Source organism: Micromys minutus, assembly GCF_963924665.1.
Source record: "Micromys minutus genome assembly, chromosome: 1".
Taxonomy (NCBI): Eukaryota; Metazoa; Chordata; class Mammalia; order Rodentia; family Muridae; genus Micromys; species Micromys minutus.
Genome location: NC_137969.1, coordinates 99,961,814 through 99,987,973, shown reverse-complemented (window position 1 = coordinate 99,987,973; position 26,160 = coordinate 99,961,814). Strand labels below are relative to the sequence as shown.

The window sequence follows — 26,160 nt, the reverse complement described above, 5'->3', positions numbered from 1 at the left end:
TCTTCCACCTTGGCACTGGAAAGTACATGTTCGCACTGATGGGAACAAGGTAGCTTTGACTTGCACTGGAACTGACTTTAGCCAATGTTAACTGGAATCATTTTTATGAAGACTCTGTACTGCCTTTGGCAGTAGCTGTCAAGGTTTTAAAATATGCATATTCCTGGGGAGTGGGGTGGGGGGAGTTCATCAAGGTCAGTGGTCCTCAACCTTCCTAATGCTGCCTGCGATCCTTTAGTACAGCTCCTCATGGTGACCCCAACCATAAAATTATTTCCCTTCTTCATAACTGTAAACTTGCTACATTTACTACAATGTAAATTGCACATTTACAATATAAATATCTGTTTTCTGACTGTCTTAGGCAGCCCCTGTGAACAGATCTTTTATTTGCCACAGGGTCTCACAGTGTAGCTAAAACTATCCTGGAACTTACTTTGTAGAACAGGTCCAGAGATCTGCCTGCCTTTGCCTCCTGAGTGCTGGAATAAAGGTATATGCCACCACGTCCCTATGCCAGATTATTACTTTAATATTTAAGAATTGGAAACAGTCACAAAATCTGTATAAATTGTTGTTAAGACTATTTCAAATACTTGATATATTAAGAGATGCAAAAGCATAAATATTTATGAGAAGATCTCACAGAAAAAACTTATGAATGTTTAAGAGAGAATAAAAACATTGTTTCCTAAGCCAGGAAAGAACATACCAGAAAAGTCACAAAAATCAAAAGGACTGACTGGAGAAATGGCTCAGTGGTTAAGACTGCTCTTCTAGAGGTCCTGAGTTCAAATCCCAGCAACGACATGTTGGCTCACAGCCATCTGTAATGGGATCCAATGCCCTCTTCATGTGTGCATCTGAAAATAGCTATAGTGAACTTATTTACATAAAATAAATAAATCTTTTTTTTAAAAATAAAAAAGACAACACAGAGAAAACCCTGTCTCAAAAAAACACCAAAAAGAAAAAAAAAATTGTGTGTTCACACACAGTGTATATATAATATTTATTATTATTCTATCATCATCATCATTATTACTGCCTTTTCTGAAAATGGTTTTACTATGTAGACCAAGCTGGCCTTGAACTCACAGAGAGCCACCTGCCTCTGCGTCCAGAGTATTGGGATTAAAGATGTGCACTAATATTTCTGGCTTGTATATATACTTTTTAAAGATTATTTTTGTTTTTAATTATGTGTATATGCATATGAGTGTAGGTATTCATGGAGGACAGAGACACTGACTCTCCTGGAAGCTGGGGTTACAGGTGATTGCTACCTTTGTGGGTTCTGGGAATTGAATTCATGTCCTTTGTAAGAGCAGCACTCCTAACCGTTGAGCTATTGCTTCAGCCCAAGGAGGAAAATATGTGTGTTTTAAGATTTATTTGTGTGTGCACGCGTGCATGTGCATGCTCCTGTGAGTGTGTGAGTGATGGGCTCGTTGTATAGACAAGGCTAGCCTCAGATTTGAAATCTTGATATTAGAGTGCTGGGATAACAGACTTAACCTTCTAGGCCAATAAAAACGTTTTATAGCATTTCAGACATTTAAATACTTATTAATAGTGTTGAGAAGATGACTCAGTTGGTTATAGTGCCTCCAGCATAAACATGCAGATCTGAGTTGAGGTCCTCAGAATCCATATTAAAACTGGAGTGTGATGGCACCTGTAACCAAAACACAAGTGTAGCTTAGCACAGTATATGAGCTCAGGTTCATTGAGACTTGTCTCAAAAAATAGAGATAGTGCACGTCTTTAATCTCAGCACTGGGGAGGCAAAGACTCTGGGAGTTTAAGGCTAGTCCCATCTACATATTGAGTTCCAGGACAGCCAAGGTTGCACAGTGAGACCCTGTCTTAGTGAGTGAGTGAGAGAGGGAGGGAGGGAGTAAATGAGTAGATGGGTGGATGGATGGATCAACAATGCTTATTTGCTGGGTAGTGGTGGTACACACCTGTAATCCCAGCACTCAGAAGGCAGAGGCAGGCAGATCTCTGAGTTAGAAGCAAGCCTGGTCTACAGAGGGAGTTCCAGGACAGGCAAGGCTACAGAGACAAACCTTCTATCTTGAAAAGCCAAAAATCAATAGGGTGGAAGGGACTGGAGAGGTGGCTCAGAGGTTAAAAGAACTTCCTGCTCTCTAAGAGGACCCAAGTTAGATTCCCAGCACCCACATGATGACTCCAGTTTAGGGGATCCAACACACTCTTCTGGCTTCTGGGGACACAGTTGTACATGTGTTGTACAAAATGCAGGGAACACACACATACACACATACAACATTATAAAAGGTTTGGAAAGATTATCTAGTCCAGAATAAACATTGTACATAAAACTAAATTCCAGAGTTGAACATCTTGTCCTTGGATGTGGAGTATACAATCAAGGCCAGAAACTCTTTTGACTTATCGGTCTGTTTAAAGTAAATCAGTCTGTCCCTGTGGTTGCCTTTGAGACTTGACTGTAGAGATGACCTTGACTTGTTTCCATATAATATGCAGAAGTAAGCATTTGCTGAATGAAAGCAAATTGTCCATGAATGGGAGAGGGATGTGACCTTTGTACTATGTTAAGGGCCTAGGATTGTGTGAGGGAATTTTAGGCATGTGATGTGTATATGAATTGTTAGATTTGCTGGGTATTGGACACCTGAAGGGAAACAGTGAGAAAGGAACCTAGAAAGCCAGTTCTGCTCATTGGAGAGGCACTTAAGTGGTCCATGTTGCATAGGTTCTGGGGGTTATCAGGTCTTATCAAGGCAGGCACCTTACTAAATGAGTTCTCACCAGTGTTTCATGCAGCCAATGATGACCCTTCTTCCTACACCTCCCAGTTGCTAGTGCATGCATGTGCTGCCATAACTGGTCTTTGTGGTGCAGGAGATGGAACCCAAGGCTTTATGCACGCTAAACTAGACAAGCACCTTACCGGCTGAGCTCCAGCCCCAGCCCTGTGGTAACTTTATGCTTCACCTTCCTTTTAGGATCTGACTGGCATAGAATCCATGGAGCAGTGTCGCCTTGCCTTGGAGCAGCATAACTGGAACATGGAGGTATGGGCTCCACTCCTTCCATACTTACCGTCCTGTTGCACAGGACACCTCTCCACACACACACTGAAGGGTGGCTGCTTTTGTTTATTGATTTCAGAATTACAACTTTGTGTTTCCAATACATGGGTAGGAGTATGGGAACTCTAAAGTAAAGAATTACATTGCTGTAATCCTCTCCTTATGTATCCTCCACGTGCTCTCCCTGACATGCTTCTGGTGTTCATTACTGCTTCCCTTGTTGGGTGCCCCGAGTTAGTTTTCTAGAGTGAAAACTAGAATGGAAGCCCTGTGAAAACAGAATTTTCATTTTAGTTTTGTTAATTGCCCCTAAAGTTTATAATTTATAATCTTTTCATTTTACTTCATTTCAGTATCTGTTTGGCTCTTTAATAATTTTCTGTTGACATCATAAATCTATAAGTATATTTTAAATTAAGTGTTTTTAAACAAAAACAAATATACTTGGGGAAGGAATAAACTAGGTGTGGTGACACATACCATATTTGAGGCTAAGGCAGGAAGATTAGGAGTTCAAACCCAGCTTTTTCATAGCAAAGCCCAGTCTCAAACAAAGGAGGGGGCAGGCAGACAGATGGACAGACAGACAGAGAAAGATAAGTAGAACAAACATGTACCTATCAGGTCCTGCCCAGCTGATATGGATAAAGGGACAGGCTGTCTCTGAATTGCTTGCTTGTCCTCTCTCACTCCTGTTTACCTTCTTTTCTAAGCTAACGGCTGTTGACAGGTGTGTGTTCACCAAACACTGGATGTTTTTATTTTGTGAGCTAGACGTCCATATCCATTGTTTTTAGTCCTTATTTGGTGATATTATTCTGAGTTGTGGGATGAAAGCAATGGTTTTTCTGCCTGGTATATTCAAGACTCAACTGAGCTACATTCCTGCCCCAAGTGTTTAGATTTTCAAATTAAAGTTGACCCTACCTGGAATTCTTCCCACTTTGAAGAGTTCTTTCTCACTTTTTCTTAACAAATCTGTATCTTTATTTTTAATTTTTTTTCAGATTAATTTTAAGCACTAAGTTTCCTTTATTTTTGCACATAAAAAAAATCTAAGGCATATAAGTTAGACCATCTCTGGACTGCAGAGCTGTATTTAGACTGTGTCCTCTTTGCCCAAACTGACTATCCGATACCAACAGTCAATGCTGCCCACTGCTCATCCTGCTGATCATACTGTATTCTGTACACGCTGTTCCTGGGATTATATGGTAAAGCACATTATATTTTAGCTGTTCTGAATAACATATACTAACACTAACAGTGTGCTTGCTGTGTAGATGTGGTTTCAAGACAGCGCGAGACTTCCATTGCCCCACAGTATAGCAGAAGAAAGGTCCCTGGGCATGGACTCATTGTGTATGCAGTCATGTGATGCTCATCCTCTTTTGAGGCAGAAAGCAGTAGTTTCCTCGTGGGTTTGTTTGAGCATCACTGAAGTTCTGCCCTTGTGTTTTCCCCCCAACAGGCTGCTGTACAGGACAGACTGAATGAGCAAGAGGGTGTACCAAGTGTGTTCAATCCACCTCCATCACGGCCCCTACAGGTTAACACAGCTGACCACAGGATCTACAGTTATGTTGTCTCAAGACCACAACCAAGGGCAAGTTCTGTAGCTAGAATATTCTCTTTTTAATAATCTTACCCATTTGGTTTTGTTATCTTTGTATGGTGGAACAACAGAAATGTTCAGTTTTATCACGATAGCTGTGGGCCGTTGGAAGACTTATGGGTTCGTCCATTTCACTTAGTTTTTTAATGAATTACTATAGGAATTATTTCTCTTCTTTACTGAGGAAGTGTCTTCTGTACCCCATTTTGAGCAGCTTGCTTTTGAAATGTCTACTGCAGGCTGAATAAAGCTTCTTCTGAGCATGTCTGTGACCCACATGTGCACATGAGCCACGGAAGCCTGAGAGGGCACTGCATCCCTGGGAACTGGACATAGGCTGCTGTGAGCAACCGTGAGGGTGCTGGGAACCAAACCTGGGTCCTTTGTAAGAGCAGTAAGTGCTCTTGACTCCTGAGCCATCTTTCTAGCCTCTCCCCCACCCATGTGTGTGTGTGTGTGTGTGTGTGTGTTTTGTCTGGAGACATTATCTTATTCTGTACCCTAGGCTGGCTGGCACCTCACTATAGCCCAGGCTGGACCAGAGCTCACTGTATAGAACAGGCTGCCTCAAACCTTTGACATTCCTCCTGTCTCATTTGCAGAGTTGCTGCTTGAACTACCTACCATAGCTGGCAACCTTCCATCATTAAATTAAAGTCAGATAAGTTCTTTGTGACCTGTGTGTCCTTGACCTCAGCTACTTTTAAGGAAGTGCTTAGACTCTGTGGGAGTTCTGGGCCAGTGTTTTGACATTGGTCCTGAAGGGCTGGTAGTAAAGCTGTGGTTCACTTACATTTCTAGGGCGTTGTAGAGTGGACTAGTTAACTGCTGCTGTGGTGTCTAGAGATTAAGAGCTCGTTTGCTCCTCAGTTTCTCCTTCCCTTTCTTCTCGCCCTCCTGTTTCCTTTTCTTTTCCCTCACTGCCTCCCCCTCCTTCAGAACCATCTCCCATTGCATTTCCTTTATTGTGTTGCATGGGGGTCAGAGGACAACTTGAAGAGTCAGTTCTCTCCCCCCAGCATGTGGGTCACAGGATCAAATTCAAGTCGTCAGGTTGGCAGCCGGTGCCTCTACCTGTTGATCCACTTTGCAAGCCCCACTTTATTTCTTTTTGAGGCCGAGCTCACTGTTTAGCCCAGGCTGTTGACTTAGCTTTCCTATTTACAATCTGATTCCTCACAATCTAGCTAAGGAAATTAGATATATAAGGGACTGTGAACTCCAAAGAACTTAGTATCTATGGGTGATGACATTCACCTCTTACACATACATTTAGGATTTTTTTTTAGTTTATCACTTTATTTAATCCTAGCGCAATTACAATGACTCCATTACCCTATTTTTCATATGTGGATATGGAGTACTGTTGGGAGGCTGAGATGGGAGGGTCTCTAGTTCAAAGACTGCCTCCGCTTTGTCATGAGACACTGTCTCAGGGAGAAAAAAGACTGGCTATAGAGATGGCTCAGTAGTCAAGAGCACTGGCTGCTCCTGCAAAGGACCTGGGTTAGATTCCCAGCATTCACATGGCAGCTCATGACTATCTGTAACTCAAGTCCCAGGGTCCAGTGCCTCTTCCAGCCTCCATAAGCACCAGGCACACATAGTACACAGACATGCTGGCAACATACCCACACACATAAAATTAAGTTAGAAGAGTACTGAGGCAGGAGGATCACAAGTTTGAGGCCAGCATAGGCAGCATAGTGCAGCTAGCACCCAGATAAATGTGGGGCTTAATTATACCCTTTTGTATAGATACACTTGGCAAGGTCTTCAGTAGATACCCTAAACTCCCAGTACTACTAAGCGTTATTTTTCAATGCTTTTAATGTCTTCCTAAAGCATTTTCGGTCACTTTTGCTATTTAAGATGAGGCAACAAATCTAGTACAGACTTTTCCTTCACAATTTTACGAACAAAAGGTTGTTGTTACTGTAGATTTTAGCAACTTCACCATAGGACGCCCTAAGTTTTCCCTTTCTCTTAATGAGATCACTTTGTGGTTCCCTTTGTTACGTCAGTTCTAGGATCACCACTTTGGGGCTGTTTTGTTGTTTTGAAACAGGTTCCCACTATGTAGCCCTACATACTCTTGGACTTGCTCTGTTCAGGGTGCCTCAAACTCACAGAGATCCACCTACCTCTGCCTCCTCACTACAGGCATTTAAACTGTGCTTCATCGTATCTGGCAGGGTCTGTTTTTTAAGTTCAATAAGGATTACTTGAACACAAACAATACCTTGAGACATCTGCTAACCAGGATGACTCCTAAGAGACTGATAGGCAGCTGTCCCTTGTAGAAGGCTGATGAAGAGTCGCTCTGAGTGGGACTGAGCAGCGTGGTCACTTTCACACTACCCAGTTTGCAGTTTAACACTTAGCAATTGTTTAGGGTTTGAATTTTCCAATTAATATTTCAGACCCCAGTTGACTGAGTGTAATTGAAACTACAGAAAACAAAGCCATAAACAAAGGGAAGGAAGATGAAAGTAGAGGAGTGCAGATTGGCCACGTAAGATACCTGTGTGAGCTTCTCACGTTAGCTGCCAGAAGCAGGCAGCCTACGCTACAGAGAGTTCTGGAGCAGCCAGGACTAGAGAGAGACCCTGTCTCAAAAACAAACAAACAATAAACCAGATTCCTCGAGTAGTACATAACTCAGGGAGTAATTTCCTATGTCCCCATGTGTCTTCAGCTTGAACTGGACCTCGCTTTGTGCTCGAGACCCTGATCCCCCTTTAGCTTTAGAGCTCACACTGATGATCAGACAGGACAGGACATGTTGACACAGTCTGATATTAAGCTCTGTCTATAAGAGCAATAAGATAGGTCGATTAGTGTTCTAAGTGAGATTAGTAGGTAGATGAGGATGTCCTTGTGGTGGTAGCTTATTGTTGTATGCAAGTGTCCACAGCAATAGTAATTATCTCTCTTGCTCTTTTATGTGCCATATGTTGAGTCTAATATAAGTTGGAAAGAATGAATATTTGTTATGTGGGGAAATCATTGACAGTGAATCTGAGTAGTTGCTGGAGAATGTTATGAAGATTTAAAGCAAACATTCTGTAAAAAACAGTAGTCTTAGATGAAATGATAGGTACCACAGCAGTGGCATTTAAGGACAAGACTGCCAGGAAGAGCACTGTAAGTAGAGAGAGATCACCATTGTGGGGTGGGGGCGTGGGAATACCAACGAGCCATTTCCTGCAAGTATTGAACATTGAGAGAATGGGGTCTCTAACTTTGTTTTTGGAATTCCAGGGCCTGCTTGGATGGGGTTATTACTTGATAATGCTTCCATTCCGGTTTACCTATTACACGATACTTGATATATTTAGGTATGTACCTCTGTGTTTATATGCTCCTAACAACAAGGTAGGCTTTGAGGCTGAAACTTAGGTTAGAGTAAGCTCGACGATCAATCATTTTTAGCCTACTTGTCAGACTAAATACTCTTCCTGCACTTTCTTTTACTATAGTAAAAAATGTAAATAGTTGCCTAGTGGAGGGTGTTATAATTGGCTTCCCATTGGTCCTGGCTGTTGTGTGTAAGAACCAAATGGATCTGCCTATGTTTATTTATTGGTGTTTCCCACACACACACCATGTTTGTCATTGCTACATTCCCAAGGAAATCCCCACGTCCTTTTCTTTCTAACCACCTTATCTGTCTCCAGATTTCATACTCCAGGAATTTTTGCCCCAAACCACTTCTGACTATTCTTGATCCCAGTAGATGTTGTTGCTCCAAGACTATCTACCCTCTTAGCCATAGACTGTTAGCATCTTTCTAGGCAGTATTTTGTACATTTCTTTTTGCCCTGACAATGCTTAGGTTACTGACACGGGAACCCTTTTGTATATACACTCACATGTTTCCTACCTTCACCATCTAGCTTTCTTTGTGTACCATTCAAATAACTTACCTCTGCAAGCTACAGTGTCCAGAGCCAGGAAATGTTGAGTATAACCTGACTTGCTGGCAGATCAGGCTTAGCACAGAATATGATCTAGAGCTATGCCCGCCCAGGCTTTGTAAAAGCTGAAATGTCTGTTGGAGGTGGGTGTGGTAGCATCAGTCTGCAATCCACTTGAGAATGAGGCAAGATGAGTTTGAGCCTGATAGGGTGGGGAGAGTGTGAATGATGAACGCGATGTCCAGGGCAACGGTGAGCTAGACGTACTGTGTGCACAAAGTGCCCCTTCCAGATTCAGATGCTGGAGGAAGGAACCAGCTCGGGCTGGATAATAGTTTCTACTTCATTGTTCCTGCTCAGTGGCATCCTTGCTATAGCAAAATTGTTGTTTTGGTTTGAGTTTGGTTTATTTGTTTGGTTGACAGGGGTTTTTGTTGTTTTGGTTTATTTTTTTCTCTGTGTATCTTTGACTGTCCTGGAACTCACTCTGTAGACTATACTGGCCTCAAACTCAGATTTCCACCTGCCTTGCCTCTCCAGGCATGCAATACCACCATGTGACCATTGACCATTGCAAACTTTTTTTTTAAAAGATGTGTTTATTTATTTTATGTATGAGTACACTGTCGCGGTCTTCAGACACACCAGAAGAGGACATCAGATTCTATTATAGATGGTTGTGAGCCACCATGTGGTTGCTGGGAATTGAATTCAGGACCTCTAGAAGAGCAGTAATTGCTGTTAACTACTGAGCCATCTCTCCAGCCCTGTTGCAAACGTCTTAATGACTACCTGTTTTGTAGTTTCTCCATTTCTGTTTTACTCAGGAATGGGCGTGTGGAACCATAAAATTTTTGAAAAATCACAATGAAAACTGAGTTGACACGTATGGCTTAGACTATGTTGGCTGTTGAGATACATTGTATCGTTGTTGAGAAGCAGTGAACTTGAAACCTTTGTCCCCTGCTAGAATTTGGATACTTAGAGAGATAGCCATTAAAGGTCTCAGAGAGTTGAAGTATTGCCTTCAGAAGCACTTCTAACTGCTTCCCTATCTACAGAGCAAGTCATACTTTATGCCTCTAATTTTCTTGGATTCTTCATACTGATGAATTTGGTTTGATGACTCCGGAAAATACTCATGAGAAATTTGTTTGTTTGGCTCAGTTTCTTGAGACACAGTGTCTTTTGTGTAGCTTTTGCTGTAACTACAGTTTGCTCTGTGGACCAGACTGGCCTCAAATTAACAGGCATCATGGCACACACCTTTAATCCCAACACTACGGAGGCAGAGGCAGGCCGATCTCTGTGAGTTTGAGGCCAGCCTAGTCTACAGAGAGAATTCTAGGACTACTAGGGCTGTTACAAGGAGAAACCCTATCTCAAAAAACTAAAAAAGGAAGGGGGAAGAAAAGAATAGGCTTAAGAACTGGTAAAGAAAGTTATCAGTGTTTACTCACCTTTTTCTACACTAAAAATTCAAGTAAATATTGTTTGCTTTCCTTGGGAAAATGTGCATGGCATGTTTTACTAATTTTAATGCAGTAGTGTCATCCAGCAACTTACTGTGAAACGTAAGCACATCATCTTTCACTCCATAACCTTGTATGGAAGCCCAGAGTATAAGAAAGGGTGTGATGTAGTATGGCAGCAGACTCTTTAGGGATACACGTATGGGTCCAGAGACACTGCGTCCTTAGATCTAAAGTAGCCACCAACCAGTATTTCACATCTGGGTCAGTTTTATGACTCCTTCCATGGATGCCGTCAGTGTAAGCACATCACATAAATTTACATGCCCACTTGAAGAACAGATAAACTGACTAAGCTCAGGTTTGAACCCCTGTTGATAACTTGATAACTTGAAACACGAGCTCAGAATCCGAACATGAAGGAGGGGACGCTGCAAGTATAGGATCTGTTCAGAAGGAGGTCTGTCCAGAGAGTGCTTGTCCATTGCACTTTTTCTTTCTTATTTGATTAAGACACACTCTTTGTCTGCATTACTTAGTGTGTAAATCCCTGACCACATATGTCTGTTGAGCACTTGAGACATGGTAGGTGTGACTGAGGCACTGAATTGTAATTGTATTTAACTTAATGCATTTAAAACAGCCATAAATAGTTATTGGCTGCCATGTTAGACAGTGTCTGGGATTTTAGTTTCCTTACCCCAGCCTTCTAGTCCTGTTTTTCTACAAAGAGCACTGGGGATAGTCAGGCCAGCACTGGAATGTTGTTGTCCTAGTGGTGTGCAGTCTTCTTGAACAGAGAGTGGACACTTGGCAGCTCTGTGGCTTTTGAGCCAGGCTCTATCTTGAGGTTTAATGGCCACTCACTGACCACTCACTTCTTTGCCACCACCCTCTGGCTCTGTTAGAAAAGTCTGTACAAACTGGCCCGCTCCATATGTGCTACACTAAGCCAATTCATGTGATATTTATTCCTTCCTCCCCAGGTTTGCTCTTCGTTTTATACGGCCTGACCCTCGCAGCCGGGTCACTGACCCTGTTGGGGACATTGTTTCATTTATGCACTCTTTTGAAGAGAAATATGGGAGGGCACACCCTGTCTTCTACCAGGGAACGTACAGCCAGGTCAGTGCCACAAACCAAATAGATGCCAACTTATCAGTATAATTCTGTCCTCAAAGGAAAGTGTAGCTTAGCTTTGATCATGTTGTTTCTACACTCAAAAAAGACTAAATAGTTCTTCATTGGTTAGAGAGGCAGGACCAAGCCTTTTCTCTAGCCTCCTGATCTAGTCCCCATTCTTGTGATGTCCTCTCTGCAGAGCGTTTCCTCATTCCCTAGGCTCCACTGCACCCTCGCCAAACTTCTCCACCTCAGTGCCTTGCTGTTGCTGTTGCTCCCACCAGGAATGTCTTTAACCTTTTGGCTAATGGGTGCCTTACCTGGCCTTCACACCAGCTCATGCTGTCCTTTCCTTCTCTATCTCTCCCTACCTTGCTTTCAAAAGTACTGACCTTCCTTTTTGTTTTCCATCCCTCTGTTTTTAAATTTATAGCAATTTGACACCCCTCCATACATGATTTGTGTTCACGTCTTTGCTGTGTTATCAGACTCTACACACCTTCGAGACAAAAGCTGAATTTGTTTTGATCCCTTACAGAACTGAATAGGATTTAGACCATAGGTTCAGTGTAGCTCATTTGATTCAAGCTAAGCCACAAAGAATTTTCATATTCTCCTTTTAGGGAAGATAACTGGATTTTAGGCATACATAGTTTGTCAGAGAACAATAAAGAACAGCAGATGTGTTAAAAGGTGACTCTGTTATGGAGTGTCTGGAATTCCTGATTCTTATCTGGGGGGGGGGGGCAGCTCACTCTTGCTTCTGCTTTTCCCCATGTCTGCATTTTCTCACAGTTGATCTTCCTGCTGGCTGCTGCTTCCCACTCACCAAACATTACATACCTGCTGTACATAACCAGGTACCTGCAGATAGCAGGGATGAGGGACACGACAGTTCTGTGGATGGTCTTGAGGGTAGACTACATTAGCCATGCAGGAAATTGCAGGCAGTTAGTTAGGAGTATGCCATTTGTAAGTGACAAGATTTGTGGACACTTGCATTGTCTCAGTAGACCTTATGAACTCTGTGCTCTTTGGGAATACCTTTGGGTGCCCTGGTCCTTCCTGCTTGCTTGTGTTCTTGTTGGATCCTTTGTAGCCAATTTTTTATTGGCAAGAATTTGTAGCTGCAAAATTGCTTTTACGTAGTCACAGTGTCCTGTTTTACCTTTAAGCCATGAGAACAGCTGACACCTGTGACAGTTATTTGTGTCACTTCTTCTGATACAGCAAACATTCTAACAGCATGAGAGGCCTTTCAGTGAAGCTGTTGGCTTAGGCTTTATAAGGAGAAGGATGACAGGGTGGATTGGAAGATAGAAGCCTGGGAAGTACATAGTTTCTTGCTTCCCTTTCAACCCCACTCCCTCCCCCTTTCTAGTTGCTAATGTTGATTAATAGGTACATCCATCTAGGCCCTTAGCCTAAACAGTACTTCAGATCTTAATAATAAGTTGTGATCTTTTGTCTCTCTAAGGCACTTAATGATGCCAAGCGGGAACTTCGATTTCTTTTGGTTTATCTTCATGGAGATGACCACCAGGACTCTGATGAGTTCTGCCGGTAAGTAGGCGAGTTATTTTCTTTGTTCTTTGACTATTTTGGTGATGGTTTATAGTTGGCAAATTGCTCTCATGCTGTTTTATCCTGTTCCACAGCAATGCTCTCTGCGCACCTGAGGTCATCTCGCTGATAAACAGCAGGATGCTTTTTTGGGCTTGTTCTACAAACAAACCTGAGGGGTACAGGGGTAAGTTGTATTCCTCTGCCTCATTGAGAAGGTCAGAATATCTTTGGGGAAGTCTGGAAAAACATGCTATGCCATTTCTCAGGTGGTGGCTCTGTGATAGACATAAGGCTAGTTGCAGTTTTTATTTATATCATTTAATTTTGTCAGCAATCTGAAAGATGAAGGTTGTGTTATTTTGTCTTTGAGATTAATGAAACAATCCAGAGACCTTAAGACAGATGCAAGAGCATAAGGTTAGAATACAGTTGGAGTCTGATTGGGGCAGACAGAGTTTAAGGCCCATTCTTTACAGCTAACCATTGCCAGAGACTCATTTTAAGTCAATTCTACCCAACACTCGGTTCTCACTTAACAGGCTTTTGCTAGGCATTCATCTTCTGCCTAGGCTTTCAGCAGAACTTGGGGTGATGAATCTGCTGTTGAGTGCTGGAGTGCTGACAGTGGATGCAGGGAGGGCATTGTTTCTGGCAGCAGCACTTAGAGAAATCAGTGCTTTCAGAAACCATCAGACAGTGGCAAAAATACAGACATTCAGTCTTTTGTCCAGCAGCCTCTATATATGCTAATACCTAGGCATAGGTGCCTGGTGTTAGAACCAAATAGACGGTAGCTGTTTCTCCTGTGTCTTAGTTCTTGATCTTTACTCCTAATTGATTTGTATGTTCCTGCAGCCTGTGTCTTGCCATTCTAATATGGCTCTGTGGGCTAGCAGATAGATAGCACAAAGGATACTTTCTGTAAAAAGTTACAAAGTTTCTTTTTTCATAACATAAGAACATTGATGCAATTGCATCATAGTAAAATTTTGGTTATTTACAGACCAACTTTCTTACTTGGAACAGAAAAACTAGCCGTGTTAAGGGAAGAATAAAGAATAGAAAATTGAGGTAAGGCAGGAATTAAATGAAAAGGAAAGACAGGGAGCATATGTGGTGCAAAAACCACGGCCACCAGCATGCAGCTGAGAATTGCAGTCTTGTCTCCTGGTGGCTTTGATTTTTCACATTTGGAGAAATTATACTTAAGCAGTAACATGGTTCTCTGTAGAACCTTCTCCTTCCTTTCAGTAACATTTTCTTAGAACCTTGAGGCCTTTCTTAGTGTGATAACAACACCCTAGGAAAAAGCCTCTTCTTATTCTAAGCACTTTCCTCAGTTTAGGAATACAAACGTGACAGAAAAAATGAAGAGACCAGGTAGGGCTGATGAGATGGGAATCTAAGTTTGGTTATCCAACTTGATGGAAGGAGAGAACTAACTGCAGAAAGCTATTTTCTAGTCTCTGCACACACCTGTAGAGGAAAACGAAAACAGTGGAGAGGCTGAAGAGATGACTCAGTGGTTAAGAGCATGGACTGCTTTTCCAGAAGACCTAGGTTCAATTCCCAGCACCCACATGGCAGCTTACAACTATCTGTAACTCCATTTCCATGGGATCTGATGCCTTCACAGGCATGCATGCTTGTGATGCACAGGTGCACATGGAGCCAAGTCCGACACACAGAAGACAGATAAATCCATGAGTGTATTTTCATCGGTTACTTATTTAAAAAGGAAGAAAGCAATAGAAAAAAAAATATGACACCTTACTTTTTTCCCAGCCAAGAGTAAAGGGTTCTGTCAGTATGCAAAGGCTGAGGATTGATCTGTTTCATCCCAAATCTTACGCTTGATCTTTTGGGTCTTTGTGTCAGTCTCCCAGGCTTTACGAGAGAACACCTATCCATTCCTGGCTATGATTATGTTGAAGGATCGGCGAATGACTGTGGTAGGAAGGCTAGAAGGCCTCATTCAACCTGATGACCTCATCAACCAGCTGACATTCATTATGGATGCAAACCAGACTTACCTGGTGTCAGAACGCCTAGAAAGGTACTAGGGGGTTCTTTTCTGAAAAGAGACAGATGGTGTGTTTGGACAACTGACTTGGGGCTCCACAAACTTCTTTCTGTCCCTTGTCTTGAGCACTTTAAAAGTCTTTGCTTCATATTGAAGATAGTTTAGAATGCTGAACATCAGAGACAGAACTTAATGTGAAAAAGTGGACTGATTATAACTTGCCCCATTACATGAATTATGTACAGTAGTTATGGGAAAGTCAAAGAAATTTAAAAAGCATTTATAATTATAGGGTGCCTCTAGTTTTGTATACACTTGTGCACACCTCTCTCTGCTTACTCTGAAGATAATAATAGAAAACAAACGAAAGGCCCATTTACCTGGTCATACTCAACACTTTGGTCATTTCGGTGCAGTGGAGGACAGCTCAGCATCTGCTTTATGTTCTCTTCCGACCCCTGCCCTGAGGTGGCATCAGATTCCACTGGGTGAGAGCTCAAGTTCAAGCCTCACCTTTCACCTTTCTCACAGTAAATGCCCATTGCAACCCCTGCATTGTTTTGTGTGTATTTTTAGAACCAAAGATCAAGGAAGGTCCCTACAGCTTGTACTTTGATTAATGAACTCAAGCAATTTAGCAAACTTGGGGAAGCACTTAGCTTCACTTGTTTCAACTCTCGGGAAGCTGTTCCAGTCCTGACCATCTGAGGTCTAGTCCACACATGACTTCATGAGCATGGTGCACACATAAGCAGCACTTAGGTAATGAAATGGCTGTCCATACGGTGCTTTCTTTGCAAGCTAGACTCAAGCTTACATCCACAGCACCCACATGCAAAGCTAGGACCAGCTGCGTTCAGCTGTAGGCTCAACACTGAGCAGAGCGGAAACAGGAAAATCCTCAAGCTTTGCAGGTCAGTCAGTCTAGCCAGTGAGCAAGCTTCAGGTTCATTGAGTAATCTTGTCATCAAAAATGAAGTGGAGGGACTGGAGAGATGGTTCAGCGTTTAAGATCCAAAGAACCCCAGTTCAGTTCCCAATTCCAACTCCGGGATATCCAACTCCTTCATGTATATATTCTCTCTCTCTCTCTCTCTCTCTCTCTCTCTCTCTCTATCTCTCCCTCCCTCCCTCCCTCCCTCTCTTTCACACACACACACACACACACACAATTTTTGAAATAATATTTTTTTAAAGATTGAGGGCCAGCAAAATTATACTTCTTTTCTTTCTTTCTTTAAGATTTATTTAATATATATATATATATTTTACACACACACACACATATATACATATATATAATATAAGTGTACTGTGGCTGTCTTCAGACACACCAGAAGAGGGCATCGGATCCCATTACAGATGGCTGTGAGCCACCATGTGGTTGCTGGGATTTGAACTCAGAGCAGAGTGAGAGTTAAAGCAGAGAGCATGGAGCGTGACAAGAAGAACCACTCGTTGGCCCGCCCCTCCCTGAGGGACTGTTAGCATTCAGTGGTTACTGTGGGGAGTAGTCTCCATGTTTCTGTAAATAATTCGAAACTACCCTCTGTCTGGGAAACTACTCAATGGCCACATCTAGAAGGACAATCAGAAGGATTTGTTGAGAAGGTTCCAATACAAAAGGGGGGGGATGAGAGGGGATTGGGGTTGATTATCTAAATGCATGAGATTGTCAGAGAGTAAGTGGAGAGCCATGAGAATAGCTCAGTGGGTAGCAGCACTTGCTACAAAGTGATGCCCAGATTTTGATTTCAAACTCCACATGAGTTTGCTGTGCTCTGCTTTAGAAATTTCTTCATGGATCAGCATTTTTACCCTGCTCCCTAATCTTCAGTAGAAGAGAAAATAGACGGGGAATGCACTTGAGTTCCTAACACTTTGGGTAGTGATCAGAAATTCAAGGTCATTCTTTAATGCATAGTGAGTTTTGAGACCACCTTGAGATACTTAAGAACCTGTGTCCTAGTCATGGTTTCTATTGCTGTGATAAGACACCATGAACAAAAGCAAGTTGGAGAGGAAAGGGTTTATTTTATTTACAGTTCTGTATCACAGTTCGTCATCCAAGGCAGTCAGGGCAGGAACTCAAAATAGGACAGGAACCTGAAGGCAGGAGCTGAGGAAGAGACCATGGAGGAGTGCTGCCTACCAGATTGCTCAGCCTACATTTTTTCTTTCTTTTTTAAAATATTTATTTATTGTATATGAGCACACTGTAGCTGTCTTCAGACACGTATAGAGCCAAAGACCACCAGGCCAGGGGTGCCCCCACCCACAATGAGCTGAGCCCTCCCATATCAATTACTAATTAAGAAAATGCTCTACAGGCTTGCTTACAGCTTGATCTTAAGGAGGCATTTTTTTATTAGGGTTCTTCCTGTCAAAAGACTCTACCTTGTGTCAAATTGACATAAAAACTAGTCAGGATAGTCCTGAGAGAAGTCAGGACATAAACTAAATGAAGCAGAGGCTGTTTGCTACAAACCAGGTTGTTACTCATGCCTTGCTCAGCCTGTGTTTTAATACCATCCCATACCACCTGCGTAGGGAGTAAGCACTGCCCACAGCGGACTGGGTCCTCCCACATGAATCACTAATTAAGAAAGCACCCCATAGGTTTCCCCATTGGCCAGGGATTATCTTAGTTGTGGCTCTCTTCTTAGGTAACTAGTTGGGTCCACTTGTGTCAAATTTACAAGTAAATAGCAACAACCATGACACTGTCTCATTAAGAAATAGATTGTTTAATAATAGAAGCCAGGGGGTGGGCATGGTGGATGTTTCTCTAATCTCAGTACTTGAAAGGCTGAAGCAGGAGGATCTCAAGCTAGAGGCTGACCTTCAAGAGAAGGGAAGTGGGAGAAACACAGTGAAGAAATGAATGTTCTTGCCCAGCATGCAGATGGCCCTGGGTTTCATCCTAGGGATGTAGGAATGAACATGAGGAGGAAGACAGGTTAGGAAAACAATTTTGTGAAATTAGTGTTTTGAACAAATTTCAAATTTCATCTGTCCACAGGGAAGAAAGGAACCAAACCCAGGTGCTGAGACAACAACAGGATGAGGCCTACCTGGCTTCTCTCAGGGCAGACCAGGAAAAAGAGAGGAAGAAGAGGGAGGAAAAAGAGCGGAAACGCCGGAAGGAGGAGGAGGTACAGCAACAGAAGCTGGCCGAGGAGCGAAGGCGGCAGGTGAGCCACACTTCTGTTCCTTGTCTTTTGCATTGCTGCTTGGCCAGGACACACCCTTTCCCCAACACTCAGTGCCTCATATGTCAGCGGTGCATGCAGTACAGTAGGCTTGTTCCTTGTTTTTTACCAAGAGGGTTTTTTTTTTTTTTTTTGAAGGGTTGCTTTTGCATTTTTGTCCAGCCAAATGTAGTGGTGCAGGCCTTTAATCCTGTCACTCAGAAGGCAGAGGCAGGATTGAGGCCAGTTTGTCAGTTTAAGGGCAGCCTGATCTATTATAACAGCCAGGGCTCTATAATGAGACCCTGCCTCATCCAGTCAATAAAGGAAAATTTATGTATCCATTATATATGTATGTGACTTGAGAGCATTGTCACACCCATGCCACAGTGCTTCTGTGAAGTGAAGGTCAGAAGACAACTCCTTCCACTCTTACCATGGTTTCTGAGGATGGAGCTCAGTCTGTCTTTAGGCTTGTACCTTCAGGGCCCACACACTGTTACCTGCTGAGCTATCCTGCTGGCCCTCAGGAGGATTTCTTTTCAGTAGTTGCTCATAAACTTTCAGTAAACATTCATGGCCATTATATTTTGGGTTTCTTCTATCCCTGTTTGACCACCTTTGCTTTGTGTCTCTCTAGAACTTACAGGAGGAAAAGGAGAGGAAGCTGGAATGCCTGCCCCCAGAGCCCTCCCCTGATGACCCTGAAAGTGTCAAGATCATTTTCAAGTTACCCAATGATTCCAGAGTAGAGAGACGATTTCATTTTTCCCAGTCTCTAACAGTAAGGATCACCTAATCCACATGGTGTTGTAGATTTGTGCTGTAGATGTGTGCATGTGGAGGGAGGGCAGAGGGCAAACCATGGGACCTCTGGTTGGTCTTCCTCTGTGTGGGTCCCAGGAATGGAACCTTCAGGCTTGACAGAACCTTTATGTGCTGAGCCCTTTTGAAGGGTTCCTGCCCACCCCTCTAACTGTTCTGAACTACAACGTGTGAGTCAGCACACAAGGTAAGATGCAAAGACCTAGCACAGACTGCAAAGGAGGCGTGGCGTGGGAAGGAAGTGCTCCGTGTTTTGAGAGCACTACTCACACTTGCTTTTTGGGGTTTTAATTTCCAGTGCTTGGGATGGAATTCAGGGTCTCCCATTAATCAGTATCTCTAGCCTTAGATTTTTAAATGTATTTATATATATATATTTTTTTTTTTTTTTAAATATTTTATGGATGTATGTTTTGTCTGCATGTCCATCTACATACCAGAGGAGGGCATCAGATTCCATGAGAGTTACATGAGACTACCGAACTCAAGACCTTAGGAAGAGCAGCCAATTTTTTTAATTAGTTATCCATCTCTGGCCCTGGAATTTTTTGTTGGGTAACATAACTGTGCCCCCCAGAGTACCTGCTATGTAGTATGTGGTCACCACATGTTGATTCTTCTTTCTTAACTACAGGTACATGTAGGTCTTTGAGAGGGCAGGAGTGGGTTCAAGATGGGCTTCTCTGTGTAGTCCTGGATGTCCTGTAACTCAGAGAGATCTGCCTGTCTCTGCCTCTTGAGCTGGGATTAAAGGCTGTGCCACCATGTCCCCGCCCTGCATACAAATCTCAACTTACAGCTTCACTCACCTTTTCCTCTGTGGTTGTGGAATTCCCTGAAGTTTAATATTCAGAGGAAAAGTTTCTATGTGTGAAACCTAACAAGAACCCTTAGGCTTTTAATGTGTGTGTGTATGTGTCTTACTGACAGTTGTGAATTACCCAACAGTGCTGAAAGCTGAATTTTGGTCCTCTGAGAGCAGCAAGGGCCCTTTTACTGCTAAGCACCTGTGTGGCCTTATAAATAAAAACTTAAAAGAAATGCTTAGTTGGAAAAGGGACTTGGAGAGGAGGATGACATTTAAAGGAGACACACAGTTAAATTTCATGCTGGTCTGGAATTAAACATTCCCTGATAGTAACATGTACCAAATAATTTATTGTTCTTGAAAACCCGGTGCTGCCCTGTAAACTCCACCCTCACATACAATCTTAGGAGTGGCACATCTTCAGTGATGGCCAGCCCTGATGGCTACAGTGCAAAGAAGGAAAGGAATGGACCATTGAATGTGGTGAACTGCCTTCCATCCACCTCAGCTTCAGGGCACAGAGACAGGGCAGGCTGAGTTCCTGGACAGCCAGAGCTACAGAAACTGTCTCAAAGAATTAAAATCAAAAAACTTTAAATAAACAGCTATTATTGAAATGGTTGTTTGTGAGGTTGAACCAGGAGAAAGAAAACATTAGGCTAGAAACCTAGAACAGCTTGTCAGAAAGCAAGGCGTTGTTCAGAGGGATGGGGCCATGTGCATGAGACACGGAAGCCATCCATCCAAACGCAGCTCTATCTAAGAGAGCCTGAACATTAAAACTGTTGACATAATATATATACAGCTTTTGGCTAACCAGGAAGTGTAGAACCTCCATTATTAAAAAAAGAAGAGGCAGAGGCTGGAGAGATGAGATGGTTCAGTGGTTAAGAGTACTGTCTGCTCTTCCTACAGGTTCTGAGTTAACCCAGAAACCACATGGTGGCTCACAACCATCTGTAATGGGATCTGAAGCCCTCTTCTGGTGTGTCTGAGGACAGTGACAATGTACTCACATATATAAATAAATCTTTAAAAGACTGAGAAAACTCATACCCTCATAATTTCAGAGTACATCCCTACAAACACCCCCAGTTGGAGAAAACCTGGTCCCACCTGAACTACATCATCCGTGTGCACCAAAATTAAATGTGCACAGTATTGTCAGCTCACTAGTGATGGAGTACTTGAAACCATTTTAAGGAAGGCAGGAGAATACATGAGTTATAGCCAAATGTCTGAGGATTTTGGCTTGGGGGAGGAATCCTGAAACCTCCATGGTATTGAAGGGATGGGTGTATTAAATTTTGTAATATATCTTTTAAATTTTCTGATTTTGAGGTTATTTAAAGTCTTCTGGGGTAATGGGATACTAGGTTGACAGACCACTTATAAAATTACTGGAAGGGAAATATTCTGCACACTACACTTTACATATTTTCTGAAACTATGGTTATTTCTGAGTAAGTATTGTTCAGCTTTGATGGTTGTAATTTCTCAGAGCTGGTACTTGCCTTTGATCTCAGCACTGGGAGAGGCAGAAGAGGACAGATGGGTCTCGGAGTTCAAGACCACTGTGAACTACATTGTGAGACCCCTCTAATCAGTAAATAAAAATTTGATATTGTTTAGCTTTACCTAAGGACAGATTCTCTAAGGGGGGAGAACATAATTCAGATGACTAGCTTATGTGAATTCTTTTTTTCTAAGACACAGCCCTGGCTGTCCTAGAACTCAGTATGTAGACTAGACTGGCCTTGAACTCACCTGATCGAGCCTCCAAAAGTGCTGAGCTCATGTGGTCTTCTGTCTCCTTTACGTGGTTTAAGGTTCTTACTAGTGAGCTGACAATACTGTGGACATTTATTTATGGTGCACACTAGTGACGTGGTTCTGGTTTCCCACTGTAGGTTTTCTCTAACTGGGGATGTTCATAGGCATGTACTCTGAAGCTTATTTTGTTTTGTTTTTTTAAAGGCATGGGCCGCCTGGTAAATTCTTTTTTAAAAAGATAGAATTCCATTGAGATATCACTACTGTCTTCTTGGGTCTTCCTGGGGAAGGTTGGGACATGTAACTTCACAGTGGGTCTCTCCTCACTTTGCTTTTTCTTTGTGGTACCCACAGGTCATCCATGACTTCTTATTCTCCTTGAAGGAAAGCCCTGAAAAGTTTCAAATTGAAGCCAATTTTCCAAGACGAGTTCTTCCCTGTGTTCCTTCAGAGGAATGGCCCAACCCCCCCACACTGCAGGAGGCTGGACTAAGCCACACAGAAGTTCTCTTTGTTCAGGACCTGACAGATGAATGACACTTCTCTGCCTCCTTTCTCCCACCCCAATCCCTAAAAGAAATGGAAAAACAAAAACAGAGAACAAGAGATAAATTCATATTATTATTATTATAATACAATATTTTTTTTAAAAACTGCTGCATCCTGTGGAAGGATCAGAAACCATGCTGCCTGCAAGAGTCACAACCTGTGTCCGTGTGCAAGGTCAGCAGTGAGCAAACCTGCTCGGCAGACTCACCTCCCCACAGCCTCCTCTCCACCTTCCAGTGAAGAGACTTCACCTCCACCCGTCCCTCGGCCATGTAGGGAGGAGACATTCCCACTATTTCTCAGCCATTCTTGCTTTTGTAGAAAATACAAATGAAACCCGCCAGCTGCTCCTGAGGACCTGCTCCTCCCACTTCTGGAGGAAGAGGGGAGTGAACGGAATGAGACTGCCCACAGTTTATGAATAACTTTGTTTCTGTTTGCTTTGTAATGATAATGACCAAAGGAATGAGGCTGACTTAGGTGTATTTTTTCCTTAGATTTGATAAAGAGCCAATGCCCCGGGCTCCAGGTCCAAGGCAGTGTAATAAAGGTGCCCTGGGCTTGTTTGCGCTTCCTTCTGCCACTGTTCCTCTTGGTTTGGTGCAGTTCTGCCACTCGTGTATCCCATTTACAGCAATGAGAGGAAGTGTGGGATTATGACCCACGAAGGTCTGTGTGTAAGGTGTGTGCTCACCTTCACACACAGGTACTACTTTTCCTTGGCGTCTGTACCAGGTGGTGGTGAAGGGGTCTGAGCCAAAGGATAGCAGCTCCTGGTTCCCTCTGACTGCACATGCTGCTCTTCCTACCTTTCCTCACTTGCCAAGCTGGTGCCTTTCCAGAGGACTAGTGGGACCGGCCCTGGGCCCACCATTCCACCCGTGGAAGCTCGTCTTGTTTCAGTGCAAGTATGATAATGATGCTTAAGGATAGACCCATTGTAGGCATGGTGGTGCACTGGAAGGCAGAGGCAGCAGGTCTCTGAATTCCAGGCCAGCCTAGTCTACAGAGAGATCCTGTCTCAAAGGTTTTGAACCAGAAACTTTGAAAGAGAAGTTGGACTCCCAGCCTATGTATGTTGTTGGAAAGCACATTTCATGGCACTAGGGATAGTTTGCAGCCTTCCTCTTGGCTTGGTGAAGCAGCAGGAGCTTTTCCCCCTCTAAATGTCTCCTCTGTGATTGAATTTTTGGTAGTGGGTGTGTGGTTGAGCCATGGATTAAGACATGCCTGTGTACTGACAAGTATTCCAGTGTGGACTAGCTAGGCTGGTACAGGCTTGACACACTGCAGCTCCCTGAAGTTACTGTAGCCACTGCTCTGATAGCCCTGTGCTTCTGATCTCTGCAGCTCTCCACTGTCAGAGGGTGCATGGTGAGGACGGCTGGAGTCATTCAGAAAACCTGAGAAGATCCCTGAGGCCTTAGCACAGGGCTCTGATTCTACCTGGGGAAGTGTTAGCGCTGCTAGGCCTGCTGGCTCTTACAGTGACAGGCTGAGAGGACCGTCAGGTGAAGTCTGTCTGCCCACAGTGATGCAGAGGGACTTTCCCACTGGGAGCCTCCCTCCCAGATTGTAGCCCCTGTCTCTCTGCCTGGCACATGGGCGTGTGGAAGTCTCTTGTTCACGGCTGCTGGGGAAGTTCTGATTTTCCCTCTTAATCTCATTCTGTAATGTGTATGTTTTAATTTTATGCCTTTTGTCTTCTCATAACTGCAAAAAGATACTAGATGCCAGACTAATTACATAAAGGGTCCCCTGTTGCCACAACTCTGAGGGCAGCCTGTTCATGTCCTGGAGGCTTGTGCTGAAGTACCTACCCAACTCCCTTAGCTTTCCTCTCAGTTTTTTGAGATAGGTTCTGATGGCCCAAAGTGGCCTCAGACTCTACATACCCAAGGCTGGCCTTGAGCTCCCCTCCTGCTCCCCACTCCTGTGGTGCAAGTGTGGGTGTGCACCACCACACGAGGCTCTGCGGTAGCTGTGAAACGCTTGAGTTTTCTTGCTGTCCCTGGTTCTGCTGTCTGTGCGCCAGTTCTCTCCCTGGGTGAGCTGTGGACTTCACATTTTGTCCCTCGAGCCAGTTGGATCTGTGACTCACAAGAGCTGTGAGCTGGAAGAGACCCACAACTATTTGCTATTGTTTAAATTGCTTCCAGAATATCCCACCAGTTATTCCAAAGTCAAGTCATGGACAGTGGAAGCATTTGTTTGCAGTCCTGCCCCTCGATCCCCTCTCAAGTGGCCTCAGCTGAATGACCATTGGGGACGACCAAGCAACAGTGCCTGAGTATGCTGAATTTTTGCAGCCTCGGGCTGGTCTTTTCTTCCTCTGTAGATGTGTCTTTGGCAGATAGGTTTTGTTCTTGTTTGTGTTTTTCTCCTTGCTTGCTTCCACTATGAGATGCAGAGAAGGCAAGAAAATTCCTATTTCTTTAAACATTACAAAAAAAATTGAATTTCCAAGTGATCAGTTAAGAATCTTATTAATGGTGCCAAGGCCAACAAACAGATGTCAGAAGGTGACTGAGAAGGAGCAGTAGCCCAGAGCACATAATCAGAGGGTGTCATCCGTCACTGAACAGGGACCTCCAACTTACAGCTGATTGGCTTTTCTGTTTGTCTGGGGGGAAGTTTTGACTTGTGAAGAACACAACAACAAAAAATGCATCCTCAAGAGATGCAGTGCCCCACCTGTACTGCTCCTGAGTAGTTAATAATTTCCTGAAGAAGTCTAGTGTACTTCAAATTTTTTCATAAAGGTTTACATTGTATTATTGTAGGTTAACATTAAACATTTTATAACAAAAAATTATAAAACCAGCTGTGGGTCTTTCTGTCTGGAAGCTTTCCCATGTGGAGAGAAGGGTGAGGGCCAGTGAGGAAGAATCCAGAAGCGTCTGTTGAGTGATTTCCACATACCTTCCACAGACGTACTGTATCCCTGTGAGAAGCAGCTAGCTGGTATAGGAAGAGGGGCCTGCTGTGGAACTGAGTTTTCCCTGTCGCTTATTGGCTTTGTGACTCAGCCAGTTCTAGTTGCCCCAATTGTAAATGAAGCTAACTTTGCCTTTTAGAAGTGGAAAATTAAATGAACTTGAGTTTGGAACAACCAGCAGATACACTGCATGTTTGCGCCCTGTCCCATAGGTGTGTACTTGGTAAGAGCATTGTCATGGAAGAGTAGCTGTCTGTCCCTGTAAAGCAGAGCTGAGCTCATGCAAAGAACTAGCAAAGGAGAATCCTCATGGGAGTCTCAGCCTGTCTTCCCTGCCCCTTCCTGGTACAGAGAACTCATTCAGAGAATTCTGTGGCTCCTTGTCACCCTCAGCCCAGTCTGCTGCATCTCCACGGGTGGGAGGAGGGAGGTCCACTTGCCTTAACCTTCATTTTATGTATGTGGGTGTTTTGCCTGCATTCACATCTGCCTCAGGTGTGTGCACAGCTCCATCTTGAAAGTACATGAGGATTATTACTAATGATGTCTGCCCAGACTGTCTGCAAGACTATTCACCTGAGGTCAAAAGTATAAAAACGGGTATTTGACAGTTTATTGAACATTTATTTATAAAAACTGTGGCAATAACAGAGACAAGGACAACTTAAACATACGACGCTAGACCCAAGTCTTGGCTGTGGTTCTGGCCAAGTGATCTCTATTCTCTAGGCCAGGGTTTCAGCAGATAGGTCTATCTCAGTGTAGCTCTGGTTGGTCTGGAACTTGACATGTAGACCAGGCTGTCCTTAAACTTAGATCACTAAGTGCTGGTATTAAAGGCATTTGCCACCTTGCCTGGCCTGTGTGTAGCGTTTTAGTGTGACTGAATGCTGGGCGCTGCGAACGCAGGGGTTTGCTAAATACCCTCGATCATGTTTGCAAAAATGTGTTGCTTGCTCAGTGGACATTTGCCTGAGTGGCCAGAGTTAAGCTGCAGAAGACTAGCCCAGTGTTGTGGGTGAGTCTTAGTTCTCTCCCCAGAATTGTCAAAACAATAAAACTTATTCCGGTATGAATAAAGGGTTCGGGTAAAGTGTGGGCTTTGCTTATTGGCAGCTATTGTCTGGCCTCTTACGTACCTCACTTACAGTACTTTTGGATCTCCTGTGTGTTTAGTTAAAAAAAAAAAAGTTACCTATCCATCTACTTTGAGAATAAGAGGACCAAAAGATATGAAGGAGTCAGTTCTCTCCATCACGTGCATCCCAGGGTTTG

At 43.3% G+C, this 26,160-nt stretch overlaps 1 protein-coding gene across 2 annotated transcripts in view; it reads left to right on the top strand.

The window, feature by feature from the left end:
• FAF2 (Fas associated factor family member 2) overlaps positions 1-25,787 on the top strand; it is a 38,915-nt gene extending 13,128 nt beyond the window's left edge. The window contains exons 2-12 of one of the 2 annotated variants that reach the window (XM_080909895.1): positions 1,226-1,275; positions 2,997-3,065; positions 4,555-4,689; positions 7,963-8,039; positions 11,077-11,215; positions 12,690-12,775; positions 12,871-12,962; positions 14,657-14,834; positions 17,824-17,995; positions 18,633-18,776; positions 21,753-25,787. In XM_080909895.1, coding sequence (XP_080766021.1) covers positions 3,018-3,065; positions 4,555-4,689; positions 7,963-8,039; positions 11,077-11,215; positions 12,690-12,775; positions 12,871-12,962; positions 14,657-14,834; positions 17,824-17,995; positions 18,633-18,776; positions 21,753-21,935 — 1,254 coding nt within the window. In that variant the 5' untranslated portion in view covers positions 1,226-1,275; positions 2,997-3,017 and the 3' untranslated portion in view covers positions 21,936-25,787. The remainder of the gene's footprint in view (positions 1-1,225; positions 1,276-2,996; positions 3,066-4,554; positions 4,690-7,962; positions 8,040-11,076; positions 11,216-12,689; positions 12,776-12,870; positions 12,963-14,656; positions 14,835-17,823; positions 17,996-18,632; positions 18,777-21,752) is intronic. The other variant, XM_080909894.1, reaches the window with a different exon arrangement.
• Positions 25,788-26,160: the final 373 nt, after the last annotated feature.